At 34.3% G+C, this 19313-nt stretch overlaps 2 protein-coding genes across 4 annotated transcripts in view; one reads left to right on the forward strand and one right to left on the reverse strand.

Moving 5' to 3' along the window:
- Window positions 1-19313, forward strand: part of LOC140743732 (uncharacterized) — a 180270-nt gene that overhangs the window by 36259 nt on the left and 124698 nt on the right. The gene's annotated exons all lie outside the window — the stretch shown is intronic.
- Window positions 11472-13902, reverse strand: LOC140743734 (uncharacterized). Its single transcript, XM_073075256.1, has 3 exons — window positions 13044-13902; window positions 12704-12832; window positions 11472-12492 (listed from the first exon to the last, which is right to left on the reverse strand). The coding sequence occupies exons 1-3, from the start codon at window positions 13360-13362 to the stop codon at window positions 12305-12307; spliced, it is 636 nt and encodes a 211-aa protein (XP_072931357.1). The 5' UTR covers window positions 13363-13902; the 3' UTR covers window positions 11472-12304.

Below are 19313 nucleotides of genomic sequence, written 5' to 3' on the forward strand. Positions count from 1 at the left end.
CATATTCTGCTTCAACAATTTCGTTAAAAATAGGGAAAACATTAAAAAATGTTTTTTTATAAACGATTTGTGATAAAGCATAGCCTTTATATATTAGATATAGAGATATGTACGAATCGGACTAAAAGTTTGAGCAACGCGTTTAGCAACTCGCAAGTTGACGTCCAAAACAACTTTGGGGTATTAAAAATGTTTATGAAGTTACGGAAACGAGTTTGATAGATACATTCGTTCATCACGAATACGACACGATGACGTCGACGTGTCGTCGCTACACATCAAGTTGTGCTTGAATTATTTCAATTACGCAAATTGGCTGTGTTCTCTGTTATTTAGATAGATAAATCGTTAATCTCAAAAACTAAATTGTGTTTATTAGACGTTTATATAATTAACACTAATATAAAATATTAATAAGGCAATTTATAAATTAAACTGACAAAGTGAGTGGTGATGACATTTTCATATTCAATTGAAAATACTTATCTAAATCTCCACATCTAAATTATCAAGTGCTGCAGCAAAAGTTTATGAAAAGCTTTCCGGAGTGAGCTTCGGAGGACCTCTGGCTGAGATAAAAGCCGACACAGTATTATATTCATACAAATATCAACCAAGTACGAATTAGACTCGCGTACTAAGGATTTCGTACCACTACATTTAATTGATCATTTTTCCTTATATTATTTATAGTTTTACTTATATGCATAACATCATGGTAAATGTTTGTATGTTTTCACTCTTCTATGGTGTTATGTGTTAAATTCGAAAGACTATATTAACAATATATTTGACAGACTTTCACGCTTCACAGTATCCTATCCAAAAGGGTGGTTAGGTAGTTCGCTAGATTTTACGTTACACGCTACGTACATATAACAGACTTATATAAACTTAGGTACGTAGTTAACTTCACATGGAACAAAGTTCAGTCAGGCACGATTATAATTCCCAGTAAACTGTAAATGTTCGTACATTGTTACGTCGTTGGCCGCACAATGCGCCTCGTTAGCGTTGAGTTGACACGTTTATAAATCTAGCTTTAATCACACTTCATGCTGTTGTGTGACAGAAGTTTTGTTTGTTCTACAGTTAAACCTCAAAACCTAAAGATTTCTGCAAGAGTTGCTTGGCTATTGGATGGCGGTATTTAAACTGATGTTATTGTACCTCGCGGGAACAAATAAAACGACAAGCAGAGTTACGTGTGATTTTTTTGATTGTATCTCCAGTTTTTGAGAATAACCAAGTTTGCTAAGGTCTTAGAACTTTTATCATACTAAGGTAGGTTACCCTTGAAACAGACTGAATGGCTTGTGCAAATAGCTTGTAAATGTCGTGGTCAAACCCACTGCTGAGCATGTATCTCCTCTAGGAGTGAGAGGAGTTTAGGCCACCGCGCTGACTTAATGCGACTTTTTACATCTTTGAGGACTTTTCTTTTGAAAGGAGTCAGGAGCTTAGGTTGTCTCACGGTGTTTTCCTTTAACGTTTTAAATATGTGATCATTAATATTTAGAACGTAAATAAAATAATTGAGAGGTTGAAACTTTATTAAACCACTAAGCTAATGGCGATAGAGCAGTGTACGTATATAAATTAATATACCAAAAAGTAGCATTTATTAGTGTTTTGAATTGAATTCTGTAATCCTGAGTCCAGAACACAACGGCTTTTGTACAAAGCTTTTAAGTAGAATTAATTTAATCTAGGGCAATACAATAAGCGGCCGGTCCCAGACTTTATCTAAATTATAACTTTGGTCAGATTAAAAAGTGAATTAAAAATTTATACAAAATATAAGCTTATTGCGTCGGGTATATGTGTGTCTATACCGACATTATTGCGCACTTAAGGCATAAGAGTAGACAATCGACGAACTTATCGATTATTTACTCATGTACTCGAACAATGACGTAGGTTCTAAATGTCCGTCTCGTGTAGCTTTAAATGGTTGCACTTTAATGCAATCACATTGAAATGTGGTGAAAATATATACGTATAGAAAACATTTAAGAGCGTTATTCAAGTATAGCAGGGAAACAAATGTAGTGGTGTCTTCGTTTCTTGCTATGCTGTATGAAGAAATTGTCAAATATCAACTTTCAGTCTTTGGTAGGTAAAAATAAGATACAGTGATTATTCGTAACCGACGTTTGGGATTAAATACAAGATGCACATAGCAATGTCTTCCATCATCATCGTCGTCATCCATGGCGGTCAGCAAACATAGCACTAAGCGTAGTAACTACCTTATGTATGCCATATATTGCCTTCCGTTTAAATAGTCTACTCGTATTTCCATCAGTGGTCGATGTCTATCAGTGGGATTATAAAGACAAATACATTTGCTGCAACCTTTTCTTATGTCCCACTGCTGGGCACGGGTCTCCCCCATAAGGGGAGAGAGCCTGGAACGCATTCCACTGCGCTGCTTCAAGATGAAGGAGATTGATTGCGTGAATGTAAATATTTGCATAATTAAGCGAAAGACGCATATCGTGTTGCTTTGAAACATGATCTACCTCAACGGTTATCATTATGCTGTAACAAGCGTCCGTCTGGTTTTTTTATCAGCGTTTCCAATTACTGCAATTATTACCATTCTGACCGGTACGACAGCTGCCCGTGAATCGAATTTGGTAATCTGAAACCTAATTGCTAGTGATTTGGAGGCACGTTTGTGTGATGTTGTTGTGCGTTGATGATGTGTGTAACGTCGTTTTTTATGAAACATTAACTATTCTCCATGTTTTGTATATCCAAATCGACGTTTAAAAGTTGGTCGTCGTCAACCTATTACTGGACCATGCTGGACACGGGTCTCCTCACAGAATAAGAATGATTAGGATATAGCCGCGCTGGCCAAGTGCGTATAGGTAGACTTCGCATATCTTTGAAACCTTTTTTTATTCTTTGAAACCTTAAATCTGCCAGGTATGCACCGGTAAAACAAGTGAAAAAATCCGAAGTGACCAAACTTTTGACTTTTGAATCCTTGAAAATTCACGCCTACTTGAACTTGTGAAATATCTACTAGTATATCTGGCAGTCAAAAAACGGACATTAATAAATGTGGTAAAGCACATTCAGTTCTTTAGGATTACATTTAAAAGAAATTAACGTGGTACCGATTAGCTTTGCTACGTATTCGTTGAGCTGTCTGTTTACACGTGTCTTTACGATGCACTCTCTTTAAGGTGGTCGTTCCCCCCGTAATGCAATTTAGATGTAACATACCATCTCTCGAGAGCTATAGGCACGAGCCGCATCGTGGGAATCATAGCCGTTTCAATTTCCTTAAGAGCGATACGGTTTCATCTCTGGGATGGGCTCCGCAATTGAGCGTAGTGCTACATTTAGAGATTGGTGATATGGATAGATTAAACGAAATAGCTTCGGAGTAACAACAGGAATGGGTAATTTAGGTATCTAATTATATTATCAACGGTCTAATGTTCTAAATTTTTAATTAATGTTTTTTTTTGTATTAGTTATAATTTCAACTAAGCATTGTAAAAATTTAAACCTATAACGGTTCAATAGATAGATCTCTGTGTCAGACGGACAGACAGCGTAGAGTTAATAATAGGGTTCTGTTTTTATTTTAACCCTTTGTATACGGAATTCTCATAACGGCCCCCACGCCATATCGCGTTACTGGTATCCGCGGGAACTGACGCTGATTGGATCTTTTCAATCCTATTCACCATACGAAATTCAGCTCTCCAGCAATAATCGGATGTATCAACGTTTATTGCATTAATTTATCCGGTATTAAAATACTGCGTGGTAATCAATAATTCAGATCCATTCGCTTACTTTCATCAAATTCGCTAATGATGTATAACTGAATAATAGGCATCCATTTTACGCCTCTTATTAATAATCAATTGTTTTGCTTACCAAAGATCAACATTTGTTTATTACTTCCTGATAGAAATGGTCATATTTCGATTTTTTTGGTAGGCATATATCGGATGTATTGCTCATAAACTACGGGACCTCACTTGTTCGTCGTCTGATGGCAAACCCTTAAATGTACGACTTCGGCGGCACTATCGCCACACTTATTTCCGCCTCACAATAGCAATATTAAGCGCTGCTATGAAGGGCGATCAATTTCAGAAGCATTTAAGCTTAGTCCTTAGGAGTAGCGGCACATCTGTGACCGACCTTAGGAAGGAATCTAAGGTAACCTGGGGTTGATTACATTCCATTGGTGGCAGTAGCCACTTCCCATCAGTTGGACTGTATACTAGTCTGCTACTCCTATATTATTAAAAAATACTTAGTCATCGGTTGTCACTGACATATACTATAATTTTTTTTATAAGTATCATTATCATCATCAACAACCCATTACTGTCCCACTGCTGGGCACGGGTCTCCTCTCATAATGAGAAGGATTAGGCCATAGTCCACCGCGCTGGCCAAGTGCGTATTGGTAGACTTCACATACCTTTGAGATTTTTTTTTTTTATAAATCTCTCAGGTATGCAGGTTTCCTCACGATGTTTTCCTTCACCGTTTAGCAAGTGATAATTAATTTCTAATACACACATAACTTTGAAAAATCAGAGGTGCGTGCCTAGGATTTGAACCTCGGACCCCTCGATCGAGAGGCCGAGTTTCTTAACCATTAGGCTATCACTGCTATGTATTTATAAGTATTGACATACATATTTATGTAAAATAGCTATATTATGATTCGGCTACATGCATTCGCTATTTAAACAGACAATTCCGCTCTACGAAGACTCGTGGAGTAGAACGTAAATTATTCAGTTTCAATATCAACCCAAACATATTACATCATTTTAATTTACTTTAGTTTAAACAAACTTCCTCTCCGTTTGGCCAGAGAAGAACGTTTTAATTTTAGAATGGAAATGGAACAATCATAATATAGTTTAAACTCTTAACTAATTTCTATTTTAAATAGACTATTTTAATGTGATTTTATCGTTCAAATCAAATCAAATCATTTTTTTAAATTCTGCAGTAAGTAAACACCTCTCGCGGCTCCCCACATTCTAGCATATTCTGTTACTAAGTATTTTTTTTGTCTTTGCTGACACAGGGACCTTTATATCGAAGCGTAATAGATAAAGACTTTAAACACATACAAAAATAAAAGCTTTAAAAAATGTGGTGGTGGAATAGTAGTGCAAGTTCGACTCGTAATCGGCCAATTATCTTTCCTACTAACGAAACTGTACAAAGAGATAAAACGTTTTTAATCCTATGGGATTAAAAACGTTTTGATGTTTCGCTTTCATAAATGAGTATTCAAACCAAACTAAACAAAAATCAAACGTTAAATTTCGGAGATCATTAGTAGACTGCAAATTTTTATTCATGCTGATAGAATTCATAGCTGTCGGTTGTATGTTTGTCCAGTGGGAGGGCAGCTACTGTGCACCCAACGATGCATCGTTTAGTTTGTTTAACGAGGGTCCGCGCAGGGCGGAATTCAAATTACTATTCTCTGTCAACACCAACTGCAGCGTCTCTATATGAGCTTGTGAATATGAAATACGGAAAGATTTAATTCATGTTGGTAACAAGCATTTTATTTGCTTTAGCGTCGCTGTGTGGGATCGAAATGTAAAATTGAAATACTTTTATCAATCAATAATATTATGCGCAAAACGGGTTGTGTGAACATATGTGCGTGTTTTACACGCTTAATTATGCGCCACTGCTGGTTATTGATGTCTCCCTTCTTTTTTTAATGGGAAGAAATCCTCTTGGATGCCCTTCTGCTCGGGGGAACAGAAGGGGTATGTCGGACTCTTACCGACTAAAACTCCGCGGCGTTCCTCTGGACGCTCGATGCCGGGTCGCGAGAAGCGTTAGCATTACATTCGCGACCCGGCAACGTGATGGTCGACGCTGATGTTAACGCCAGCCACGTCCCGAGAGGGAGGGGCTCCTCTTAGTGCTCTCCCTCATGAGATGAGCGAGTACAACCTCAGTAATCATTGAAGTTTCTATATGTACATGTGTTCCTTTAACTTAATGCAAAATATTGTAATTTGCATTTTTCTTTAACAAACAGGCCAAGTACTTACTTTAAGAAGAAACATCATTCTTTTGTATGGTCTGTATTACCCGAAATTTAATAAGTTGCTCAAGCTTATACTCCGCAAGATTTCTTAACTGGAGTAAGATATATAAACATGATTAGAAAATATACCACGCTCCTGAATGTTTTCATTATTTTTTCTCGTTACAAACGAAATTTCCTTACAACAATACAAAAATAATAAGAAATGAAGGTTCCGAGAACCTCATTACAAACGTAAAAAAATGTCATGTAACACATTATTTGTAATTAGGTAAGCCTTCTTTACTCTCTTAAAAATGTTTGTACCAGAACTGGATAAAAAATATTTTATTATTTTAAGATTTATTAAAATATACTGGAAACATTAGAATCTAGGATAATGACTTTAATAAGCCTCTTATACTGCTTTATTTTTAACAAAATGTAAAAAAGGGGATATAAATAGGAATTTGAAGATATTTCGTAAATTTATTCAAAGCTCTGCTACCGTCGATACCACTAACGGGTAATGGAAAATAATGGTGGAATATTCTCCAGAGATGTGCCATTTGTTATGCCATGTGCCAACGCCTGTTTTTAGTAATGATCAGTCTTTCCAAATTGTTTCTACCAATAGTCAAAATTAAATAATTTATAGTAGGCCTATTTCTAGTACATTGTCAAATGTCGATCTTTCGTACAAATATTGGGATACTGGATTGATTGTTTTTAGATAACAGGAATTAGATTCAATCGTGGTAGTTTTAACATATTTGTACTCTTTGGTCATTCCCATTGTATATCTTTTATTACAATTATGTAGTTTATGTGATGCTTTTGTCTGATTATAAACTACGAGTACAAATACCTTCCCTGTATAATTGAGTAGAACATATATTAATTTCTCAAACGAAACAGGTTATGTACTTCTCCCGCATGTCTTAAGAATTATATTCGATCCTTTGTAAAGCATGTACGCGCTTATCGTGTTGGACCTCGTATCTTTCGTATTGGAAAGTTACTTCCATGAAAATTATTTAATGTAATCTCCGGCGCCATAAAGCTTAGGCAAATTTTCATTTCTCTCTATCCCTAAAATGGCGAGTGGGTCTTAAAGTTTATATAAAGTTAATATAAAATAAGTTCTTATTGTGGTTATATTTATATTTGATACCTTTTCTGCAATTTCACTTTTTTTTTGGTATCGGGGGGAAACCTTCTAAAGATACCTGATCTTCTGAGGGAAAGACCGAGTTATGTGAGATTTGTATTCAATAAAACCCCCTCGGTGGCCTCACTACGCATGAAATAGCATGAGAAGCCTCGGGATTTCGAAAAATGAACGCACCGCTGCTTCCCCAGCGTGATGACTTTAGGCCCTCCTCGAAGCGATTTGCCCCTTACACTACAGCAATTTCACTTACACTACCCATATGCCTCATGGTGCTGTGTGATGATATAACGATATAATGTGAGCCAACTTGCATAGGTTAATATCCTGAAGTCACACGTAGAAGTTCAAGATCGGTGAAGCATGCCTACTTTGCAGTTTAATATTGTGTACCTTCAGGTATAAAATCATATAATACGTGTGTCAGAATTTAATATCATCGTCACACTTGTAAGTGAATTTGTGCAAGATGAGAAAATATTACTCGATAGAATGCGGGTTAGTGAAAAATATTGTTGTGGGCCTTTCAGATACTTGCTTTTCATGTTGCGCGACTGTGAATATTACGCTCATATTATATATGACCAAGTATTTTACTTTTTAACACCTGATGTAATACGATGTTTCATTGTGTATCGCTACATCATACCTGGCATACAGTTGGATCAAATGTTATAGTATGGCTGGATCAGTGGTTTGTGTAAAATATAGCTTTGCTGAGTTGGTTTAACACGTTTTAACGGTGTGGTAAGGGAAACATATTTTTCCGAGGCGTTCCAGCTTAGTCCTCGGGGTAGCGGCGCATCTGTGGCCGACCCTTAGGTAGGAATAACTAATCCTGTCTGGGGTCGATTACAGATGTCCATGGGTGGCAGTAGCCATTTACCATCAATGGACTGCAAGCTCGTCTGCTACTAGCTAAAAAATGGTTAATCTCGTACCTACTGATTTTTGCAATGTATGTGTCCATGGAAAATAAAGCCACTTGACCTCAAGTGGTCTGCAAGTTCCTACGCGACTGCCATTATAAAAATATAGATTAATAAGTTTTCAACACATTGTTCCCTTCTGCCCAGAAAACCTTGGGAATTTATATAATATTCACTCACAGTCCAAAACGAAACTGAATTTTCAGTTCCTGTTATCTTTTCGCCCGAAACACACCCGACACGTTTTAAGTTATGATAATGTATTTGTATGTTTTGTTTTAACAAAAGTACACAAAAATAAAAACAAAAAATCACCTATTTCACCATATGCTAGTGTCGCTTATAAAAGTCAAGTTCTGGGAAGTAATGATTAATGACAAACGGAAGGAAAAGGTTCATTTTGGTGAAAATAAATTTTTAATATATTCTCATACTGAACTTTTTTAGGGATCTTCCCTTTTTTCTTTTAAGACCACAGGCTTCTCATAGGTTTACCTGTAAGTAAATAACTATTTTCTGTATTTTTTAAATTAAAGTAAATTAAAATTCCCATAGTAGGTTCGGAGATCAGGGAGAGGGGGCGGTCATTTGTCGTCTTCTTTCTGGAATAACTTTAAAATTACTGATTAAAGAAAATTTAAGATAATAACAAATATATATTTGATATCTCCACAACAAGCCCTGTCATGTGATATGCCACACCTGGCACACGATGCAGTTTGCCAAACTTTTTTTAAATTTTTCATTTCGCCCCCAAAGACTCACCCCCAAAATCAAAATTCAGTTACTTGCGTTATCCCTTCGTCTTTGGGTTAAGGAAGGGCATATGAGTAGATACCAAATTTCAACTCATTTAGTCCGGTAGTTTCGGAGCAAAGTGACCGTGACAGACGGACGAACAGATGCACGAGTGAGATTATAAGGGTTGCGTTTTACGATTTTCCGTACGGAACCCTAAAAATAGTGCAAATGGTACCCAAGCAAGTAATGACTATGGCTAATAATTAGAAAGAGCAAAAATATTTTCCTAAATATTTTAAGTATAATTAATGATAGCTCCGCCGAATATCAATTATTTCTCCTCCCCTCGGCTCGCCTCGCCTCATCCACCCTGTTGAAACGTAGAGGTTATATCCTTCTTGCACCCTGTCACGGCACCTCACCACTGCTTTAATACACGTTAAAGAATCCTACTCCCAATGCTTCTTTACAATGTTATTACTAAAAATTAAAATTTGCGTCCTCTGATTTTCGCATTCCCTGGGTTTGGTCCCATGTATTGCTTTGTATGCTTCAGAGAGTTTGATCGTTATAAAAGTGTAGTCAACAAATTAATAAACGTGAAAAATAGAGATAAAGCTCCTAAAAATATATGAGGTAAAAAATATAAATGGTATGAGCTATTTATTTGATTCTGAATAACGAAAAATGAATGAATGAATGAGATTCAGAATGAAAACATATTGAAAAATATGTCCTCTTATCTGAATTCTGAACACTTGAACGATTAAAATCACATATTTTTTATTTGAAATTGTATTTCCAAAATGTTATATACGATTTTTAACCAGTTTTTCGATGTCGATTTGATAACATTGGATTGGTTGATTATTAATAATAAAGGGCGGAGATTCATTATTAATAACGGGTGAAAATAAAACGAAAGTATTTGTATATGCTCTGATGTATAGTCCACGCCAAACTCCTAGTCCTCTCGTCTCTGAAGTTGTTCCGAGCAGGTGTAGTCATACAATTTACTATGACAACGCGATTCATTTTTTATATTATATACTCATATATGAGATATTTTATATTCAGGACTAGCAGTTACGCGGAGTGCGGACTATACTAACCTAACCTAACCGTTTCTATTAGATCAAAGGCTGTACTGTATACCTACTACTTGTATAATTTTGATTGGAATTGGTAGTAGATTGGTAGGTACATGATTAGTGTTACCTTTGTTAAGCTCCTCGGTGCATTTGCCTTTGTATGCGCCTACAATCTACATCTAGTCTATCATCTGTGTGTCTATCAATCTGTTAAGTGCACCAACCAATAGAAGATAATTAGTCAAGTGCGAGTCGTAATTGTAGGGTTGTCTACCAGTAAGAAATATTTATTATAATAAAACACTATTTCCTATTGTTAATTAAGTTAATTTAATAATGTGTTAAATAAACCGAAAACTACAGATTTTTTATAACTTATTTTTTTTTATTTTGGTAGGAATTTGTTATTATAATACGCAAGGTTGACATGTGTAATGCCGTTGACGTGTTTTAATAAGGTGTTTAATAGTATTTATTGAGTAGTACAAAAAAATATAATTATGACATTTCTATTCAGTGACTTCACTGGTGTTGCGCGTAAAGTGTGGATATATATGTTTGTCTCTTTCTACGTAACGCCTCAACTTTTCGTGTTACACTTGATTTTACTCCTCATAAAATTTCCGTACCGGGCCTTATAACTCAAATCGTTTCTTAAGGAGTAAACTCCAAAAATCTGAATTATCAGGCATTGGTGGTCATCGGAATATCGAGGGTCAAGTGACAGGAAACGTATGCTAGTGAAATGCTCGAGTACAGTCGAACCCAACCCGAATGTTAACGAAATCTCCTTTTCGGCTGAAACTTTGGTCAGTCACTAATCCAAACCAAATGTGTTTGCAAAATTGCACCTCACTGGGTAGAGGTAGCTTCAAAATTCATTTGCAAGATATCACGAACTATCGATGCAAGTTCGATAATAGTTTGTAAATCCTTGTTTGAATTTTCAGTTTGTGACAGTTATACCTATACTCCAGCCAAATTGGAAGAAGAATGTTTACCAACAATCGTCGCTTAGCAACCGATAACGGGCATATAACAATAACCTTTTTTCATTAGCACAATTTATTAATGTATAATATTATGTAAAATAAAAGAAAATTTCCGTTATTTTCTATCCTATTCTATACACTATACCTAATGTCTGGTTTGAATTAAGTATTGTGAATAAATATTTGACCTTGAGTTTAATTAGATTTCGAGAATAATCTCGCAAGATATATTTTAAATCAGCATTTAAATGCGTATTAAGTGAATTTATACAATTTTCTTAGATATTATGCTGTGTGATATTCTATTTTAATCAGAATGAATAAAATAATGTAATTTAGAGTAATGGTAGTTTAATATCCTCCATGGCAATATGTACACGTCTCGTATTTGGACTCTAAGAGAATAAATAGACTGTAAGTTAGTAAATACTCTACTCCCAGAGTAGATTGGAAAATAAAATTGAAATTGGTTTAGTAGTAAATAAAAATAAAAACTTGGAGTTTTGTACATATTTATTTAGCTATTATTACATGTATGAACGGGTTAAAATGATTAAATTAAATAGCACAAATTACAAGTATGTAATACATCATGTAAAAATACAAATCCTTAAGGTTTTTTGGCCGCCCATTATAGATTTTGAATAAGACTCCTGAAGAAGTTTCGAAGGTTAGTCCAGTTAGTACTTTTATATATAAAGAGAATGCAGATATTAGTAAACTCCAGATTGTAATTATTATAGTTTGTAAGAGTCTTGTTCAAAATTACAGACATGTTGTTATTATTCATCAAATTTACGTCAAACGGGAATTACATCAAACGGGAAAGAATACCATCATAAATAAATTATTCATCTTCTTCATCACTGGCAGAACTTGATGGACTTGTTGAACTGTCTGTCACTCGAATAATAAAATTGTCAATTACATTATCTGAAATGCCGTCAAGTTCTGCCATTTTCTTTTCCTCTTTAATTACATGATTGACACATTGTTGCCATGCCGCAGAAGTTATAGATTTAATTGCTTCACTTAATATTTTTTTTAAATCAATTATTTTAAATGTTTTGTTTTTTTCTGCGACATGGCCTTTTACTTGGCCCCATATCAACTCGATAGGATTTAATTCGCAATGGTACGGTGGTAATCTTAATACCTCAATGTTGTGCTGCTTCGCCATTGTATCGCATACAAATGCTGAGTATTTTTCCCGTTCAGGTGTTACCAAGTCGATAAGCTGTGCTTTTATCATCTCTGCTTGGAACGAGATACCTTTTTCTGTTAGCCAACTTTGTATGTCTTTTTTTTAACCAATTCATAGAAGGAACTCATTCCAAGCGTCGAGAATGATATGGGGCATTGTCCATTACAATTATGGAGTTTGGTTCTAATTTTTCCAGAGTTCTAGAGAACCACTCTTCAAACACCTTCGAGTTCATCTCTCTATGATAGTCGCCTTCACCTTTTTTACTTTCGAAAATTAAGTCTGCATTTTCCACAAATCCATCCTCGTTACCTATAAAAAAAAGATAAATATTAAAATGTGAAAAGTACATGTAGCAGTCTAGTGATCATATATTGACTATATGGCATAGAAACTATACTTTTACGTTAACCTGATTAGCTATGCATGAGTTTATTTTTTTACAAAACTTTTTTCAATTCCATGATAACACACATCTAAAATTATGTGATCTTAAGCTAACAATATTAGGATGATAACATACCAATGTGTACAACTATCAAGCGCTTCCCTTTTCCCGATGGAGCTTTCAAGCCAGTTGAGAGTCCCTCCTGATAGGCTTGTCGAGCAGACTCAATGGAAAGGTCTTGCCATATTTTACTTTTTGTATGTCCTGAAACCAAATAATATATTATTGCTTTAAATTATTTTAATATAAATAATTTTATACACAGTGTGTGCCAAAGATGTGATAAAATATTGATTATGACATTTAAATTCTACTTATTAATAATAATTTATATGGTTACTGTTTAAATAAAGATCAATAAGTATACAGAAATGATTGATTCTATATAAAAAATAAGTTAAAATTGTTTATGTACCTTCGTTAACCCAAGTCTCATCCAAATAATAAATTTTGCGTCTTTGTTCTCTCATCCTTAACATTTTTTGAAGATAATAGAAGCGCCATCGCACAATTTCTTCCTTTTCAATGAGAACACTTCGTCTCGACCGTTTCAAATATTTAATCTTCAGTTTATTTAAAACTTTTTGAAAGGTAGTTCTTTTAAAGCTTGGTAAGCTGTCGTCCTCGTTCACTAAATTTAAAACTTTTTCAATTGTTGGTGGATCGTTATCAAAGAATAACATGTGCACCTTCCTACGAATTCCACTCAAGGTCATATCGTCCAATTTGTCCATTATTGTCCCCTTTTTAGGAGCTGGAGTCGGTGACGAAACTCGTTTATGAGTTCGATATTCTTTTATTATTCGTACACAGTACTCAAATGTACGCCGGCAGTTTCTGCAGTTTTTTTTGCGACATCTTTACTGTATATAAAACTATCTTTTGGCCACATTTCTTCGATAGTTTTATAAATGTTACATATAACTGTTTTCTCCGAGGAACTGAGTGAACACCTCGCTCGTTTCTTCTTTGGAGAAGAAAACTTCTGCAGGCCACTCGGACCCGGTTGGGAATCACTCATTATAACAAGAACAACAAAACAAACAAAACGAAACAAAAAAAAACTCAACAAAATAACAGAACAACACTATAACAGGAATATTTAACAAACAAATAACAATGGATAACAGAGATATTAACACGCACAGTACTCGTAATCGTAAGCAGCCATGTTGTAAACATCATTGTAACACGACCAAATTCGGAGAGTGCGTTTCGTTATAGCTAAGCAGTCAATGTAAACAAAATGTTTTTTTTGTATTTGTAACAATGAACTATTATTATAAAGTTATATTTAAAATATTATACATTAGTATAAATAAAATTATTTTCAAATAATAATTTAATCATATACTACGAAAATAGTGGATAAATTAAAATGTCAGCTTACACTTCAAAAAATATTATTTGCTACTTTAAATAAAACGAAACGCAATTGTGTTTTTTAAATAGTCGGATTATAAAGCAATTATTATGCAGCTAATTTAAAATGAAGCAGTAAAAGTGGGGTTGTAAAGAAATTTACGTACTCTTTTTTTTTGATGGACTGTTTCGATTTTTCAAAATCGTAACCAAAAGTTCTTATTACCTGGCATACGCTTATTTACAGGGTTTTCACTTACTTACTGATAAGGATATTTTATTCATCTTTGTCTTTACGCAACAATATGAAAGTTGTGAGAGTACTTTGCATGTAATAAGGTATAGAAATAATGGATACAATTTAATTGTGAAGTTTTTTGTTGAATTAAAAATGAAAACAAGGATAATAGTAATTTTTACAGTACCAAAATTTTGATGACCCTAATATCGGTTTGTTTACATGAATTCTCTTCGCATCGTGGCGGAGGTATAAAGCGCGGTTGATTTGGAGAGGATCATCAAGTTTCAGTTCATTTATTTACTTATATTTGTTAATTAGACATACAAGTTGTCGGTCGATTTCTGTCCGTCTTCTAAGTTGAATTTAATATCAAAAATGATATAACTACATATCATATATATCATTTTATATCAAATTGAATATAAAAGAAAATTGAGACTTAACTCAAACCCTTGTAGTTCATTATTAAAAAAGAAAACTAGGTCAATGGCGATAATATCACCTAAACTGTTGAGTGTTGACTCAAGAGACTTAACATAGACATTTAAAGTATTAAAGTATATGACGTACATATATGTGCCATTGAGCACTAGATCAATACTTCTTGATTTCAAGCATTGAGCATAAGAAATTATGCCCGTTTCGCAACCATCGAATAAAGATCTGAATTTTAAATGTTGATATATATTTTTTTTTATTTCTTTATTTTATTACTTTTGATTTCGAATTAATTAACATTGCCTGAAATATGTTTAATCACTCGAATAACAAGATTTCAAAAGAGATTCAGTACACGATGTGCATTTTTCTCGAAAAATAATAATAATACTCATATCAAAAAATCGTAACGCACTGGGATGTATTTAAAAATAGTATTTTGGAAATTATCAGAATTCATCTTCAATCAAACGTTGTCGTCCTACATTTATATATAAGAATTGGTCTCTATAGAATAATGGGAACTCGAGGATAACAATGTAATAGTGGTCCTGATGATTTAAGAGAACAGCAGCTATTACTACGAACAAGAATCGGAACTGGTTATTTTTTCCGACAACCACAATCAACGTGCTCTTGACCACTAGTATTATTATGTCCAATTAGTAAAAAGCAAAAACTTTTTTGTACACGATAATTCAAGCGTTTATTATTTGTCTCGAACCCATTAATGTCCTCAGTAAACTCGGATTCCTCTAAGTGTGAAACAGTATTAAGCCATTGTCTCCCATGTTAACTAAAATTTTTAATTTTTTTTTCAGAACTCTCAGGCATACAGGTGTCCTAAAAAGGAGTTTGTATATGTTAGGGTTCAATTTATTCGATTCAATACAAATTGTTGTAAAATATTTATTTACATAACGACAAAAAAAGTAAGGTTTGAGGTATGTAACGCATGTATGTATTTATTTACTGCCCTTGCCATACCCGAAAACATTAGTGTTTAATACTGCTGTTAAGACGCAGAAATAAGTATAGTAATGTTGTAAATGCTGCCAAACCGAGAAGCATACTACTTTTCTCTGATGACTAACCTAATAGACGTTAAAAGGGGTGTAAATTTTATACAGAACGTTCATATCTTATAATATACTGGTATATTTACATGGGTAGTCAATATGCAAGCGATCTTATAACGTGATGCATGTATTACAAAGTTCACGCCTGCACACATTAGAATTGCTAATGAACGCGACATATGATATTATGTAAAGCTCTTAGGGATCCCGTTTCCGACAATTTTCAAACTCGTTACATTAAGGGATGGTGTGACTATTTATGTTTCAAAATACTACGACGTATTTAATGCATCTTATATAAGGCATATCGAATAGTTATACATTTAAATAACTTGGTATTATGGTTTCATATCTAAGAGAATATTTTATTCTGTTACTAGAGAATAAAACTATGAACTTTACGCTTTTAATAAATTTATTAAAAGTTAACATTCGTTCGCAACTTCTTTTGCGTGCGATTTATATTACATTGGTTTCGGGTCTTATGGTGGATTCTGGTACACGGCGTTACCTATAGTATTTTGGCATACTTAAATTAAGTTGAAAATAATAAATATTTGACATTAAAGATTTAAAGATTTATTTCGAAGCAAAAACAGTTTAATAAATGATATTGTAAACAGTGGCTATAGTATAAACTGTGTCGCCACTATTTACGCCTACCTCGGAGTACGGAAATAAAATAAAGGAATATACAAAATTACAAAAACAATTACAAAAATACAATTAAAGGAATTAAAATTATATGCATTTTAAATCTACGACAAAATTCAACGCAGATGTGGTGTACGTTGTATGTGTGTGTATGTTGTGTGTGTATGTGTATGTGTATGTGTGTGTTTGTGGGTGTGGGTGAGTGTATGTGCGTCTCATAGTTAGTAATTAGAAATAAGTGACTCAGTCTCATTATATTTTAAGTTTTGTAAGAACTTACTTAGAATGGGTACTTAAATGTATACGGAGCCGAATATCTGCCGAATGAACAACTGGCGAACTGACAGAGCCTTGGAGATTGTATACAATCCAGTTGTGGGGAAACGAATTGGTTTTGAGTCTATCACCTTTGAAAACTGCTCGTCGCGCTTTCTCCAATCGGAGGAAACTGGTTTTGCCAGCTCCGCCCCAGACTGAAAGGCAGTAAGTCATAAAAGACTGTGTCAAACAGTAATATACCGTCTTGAGTGTTTGCTCGTCATTAATTCTCCTCAACATCTTAAATATATAAATTAATTTTCTTATAGCGACCACCGTTATACATTATCTGTAAAAATTTCAAGAGCCCTGTGATAGACAGATAGACTGTGGGGTCTTAGTAATAGGGTACCCTTTGGGTACGACACCCTAATATTAAAACAAAAACAAACAATATTATAAGTCCTATTGTAATCTCCACTGTGTTAGAAGTTTAAATTTTCTTTTGCAGAAAATACCGTTTACATAAGAAGTCGAAGTTATCTGTATAAAGTTGTTAAATGGATTTACAAAAAAGATTCACCACTCACCACACGCCAACGACAAAAATAGACGAAATAGAAATAGCGCTTGGTCCACTTGACATTGAAGCAGGACTATCGAAAAGCATTATCTAATTAAATTGCATTGCAAGTGTGAGCTCTCCTGGGAAATAGAAAAGCTTTGTCGCATCGATATGGTTCGTGACAGAGTAGGTAGGTACTACTCGTATGTGTTATGGAATTAATTTATCGGATTAGCGGAAAATTAACAGCGAATACTTTTTAGGGTTCCGTACCCAAAGGGCACAAACGGAAACTTATTACTAAAACTTCGCTGTCTATCCGTTTGTCCGTCTGTCACAGGGTTCTACCTGAAGAAACCTGGTCATGAACCAGGATGCGTAACGGTGGCCGCCATTACAACAAATACTAAAGCTAAAACAAATTTTAATATTAAAGGGAAATGTATGGAGACCTACAACAAATTGGTAGATTTCGAACTAACTTTTAAACAGTACTAGTAAGACAGTTGAAATTTTAATAATCTATTTACTACTATAACTGCTATTAAAATAAATACAAATGTGAACAAAAAATATATTATAATTTAATTATACGTTGTTTACGTTTACGTATCATCATCAACCCAACGCAATCTATATTTGTTTCATAACACTAAGTATTGTTTAAAATAATAAAATGGATAAAATAAGTAAGAAATTATGAACATTTGGTGGTATGGTAGCCTCCATGTGTGAGTACGACTCGTACTTGGCGAATTATAACTTTTATCTTTACTTATTCAATTGGATTTATGGCGAAGTTGTAAACAAATACGTTTTAACTCGTTTAAAATCTTGATTCATGTTATTATTTATTATATAATAATGATAATAATAGCCTTTTATTACTTTTATTGTTATAAGAAGTCCCTAAGTTCGGTGTGCCTTTTGGCCTCTTCCAATTCCTTCCAATAGACCCTATCCCTTGCCACTGTCAACCTGAAAGGTCCCGCTGTCTGTTTCAAGTCAACTTCCTATCTGACTTGACGACCCCTACTTCTTTTGCCGTCTCTTGGTTGCCAAAGGGTGACTTGCTTGCTCCATTTGTTAATGGGGTGGCGTAGCATATGCCCAGCCCATCTCCATTTTTGACCATCTATCCGGGTAAGAATGTATGTGAGTTTTGTTTTATGATTCTACGTTCTACGATTTATGTATTATATTCTACATTAAATTAATGTTAACTATCTACTACTTAGTTCATACATACATACATAGTTCAGTAGCTAAGTAATATATGACTGGCCGTGACAGCGACGCGGCCTAATGAGGACAGATGCCTAAGGTCTTGTTAAGATTCTCCAACAGCTCAATATTGTAAGACTTCATTGTGTTGTTTGAGTTTTAAAACGATGTTTTAACATTGTGTGGTTACGATAAGTAACTAATGAATAAGAGCAGGGTGTAATTCGAATAGAGATTATATATTAATATGGATAATAGACAACGTCTTATACAATTTACAAGTATGCAAGAACATCCTGTTGTTGAAATAGTGTTTGTATACCTTTCGCTTCGAAATTTTTTGCTCAGTTAATGTACGAGTATAATAATGTTTATTCACAAAATTGTATAGCTGATAGATCTCTCTCAACCTATTTATGTTGGTATTTTTATGGAATTCCAAGCAGATTTTTGCACTGAATCAGTTTATAAAGTCAGATTCGTATTAACTCAGACCTAACTAGGTCTGTTGTGTAGTAGGTGTAATTCAAAAGGTGTTTTTAACTTTCAATAGAACCTAACCTAACATTAGTTCTGCGTCACATAAGTGGAAAATATAGTGCAATACGCGTATTATTAAACGTCCATTTCAGATCAAGGACTGTGGAGACGAGACTAATATCATATTGTTATCGTCGTTAATAAGAAGCTTGGATATTAACGATATCACATTTTTATAACGTTACATTAAAGTAATAAGTGACTCATTTAATACTACAGTTTAAAAACAGATGTGGGTAGATGAAGTGGGAACGACACCATGGCGGCGCTCGAATTAACAGAGAGCGACATTCTGGTCGGAGACTTCAGCAAGAGCAGTCGAAT

This window comes from Epargyreus clarus, unplaced genomic scaffold (genome assembly GCF_041222505.1).
Source record: "Epargyreus clarus isolate Ecla_fem2 unplaced genomic scaffold, WU_Ecla_fem_2.2 ptg000007l, whole genome shotgun sequence".
NCBI lineage: Eukaryota > Metazoa > Arthropoda > Insecta > Lepidoptera > Hesperiidae > Epargyreus > Epargyreus clarus.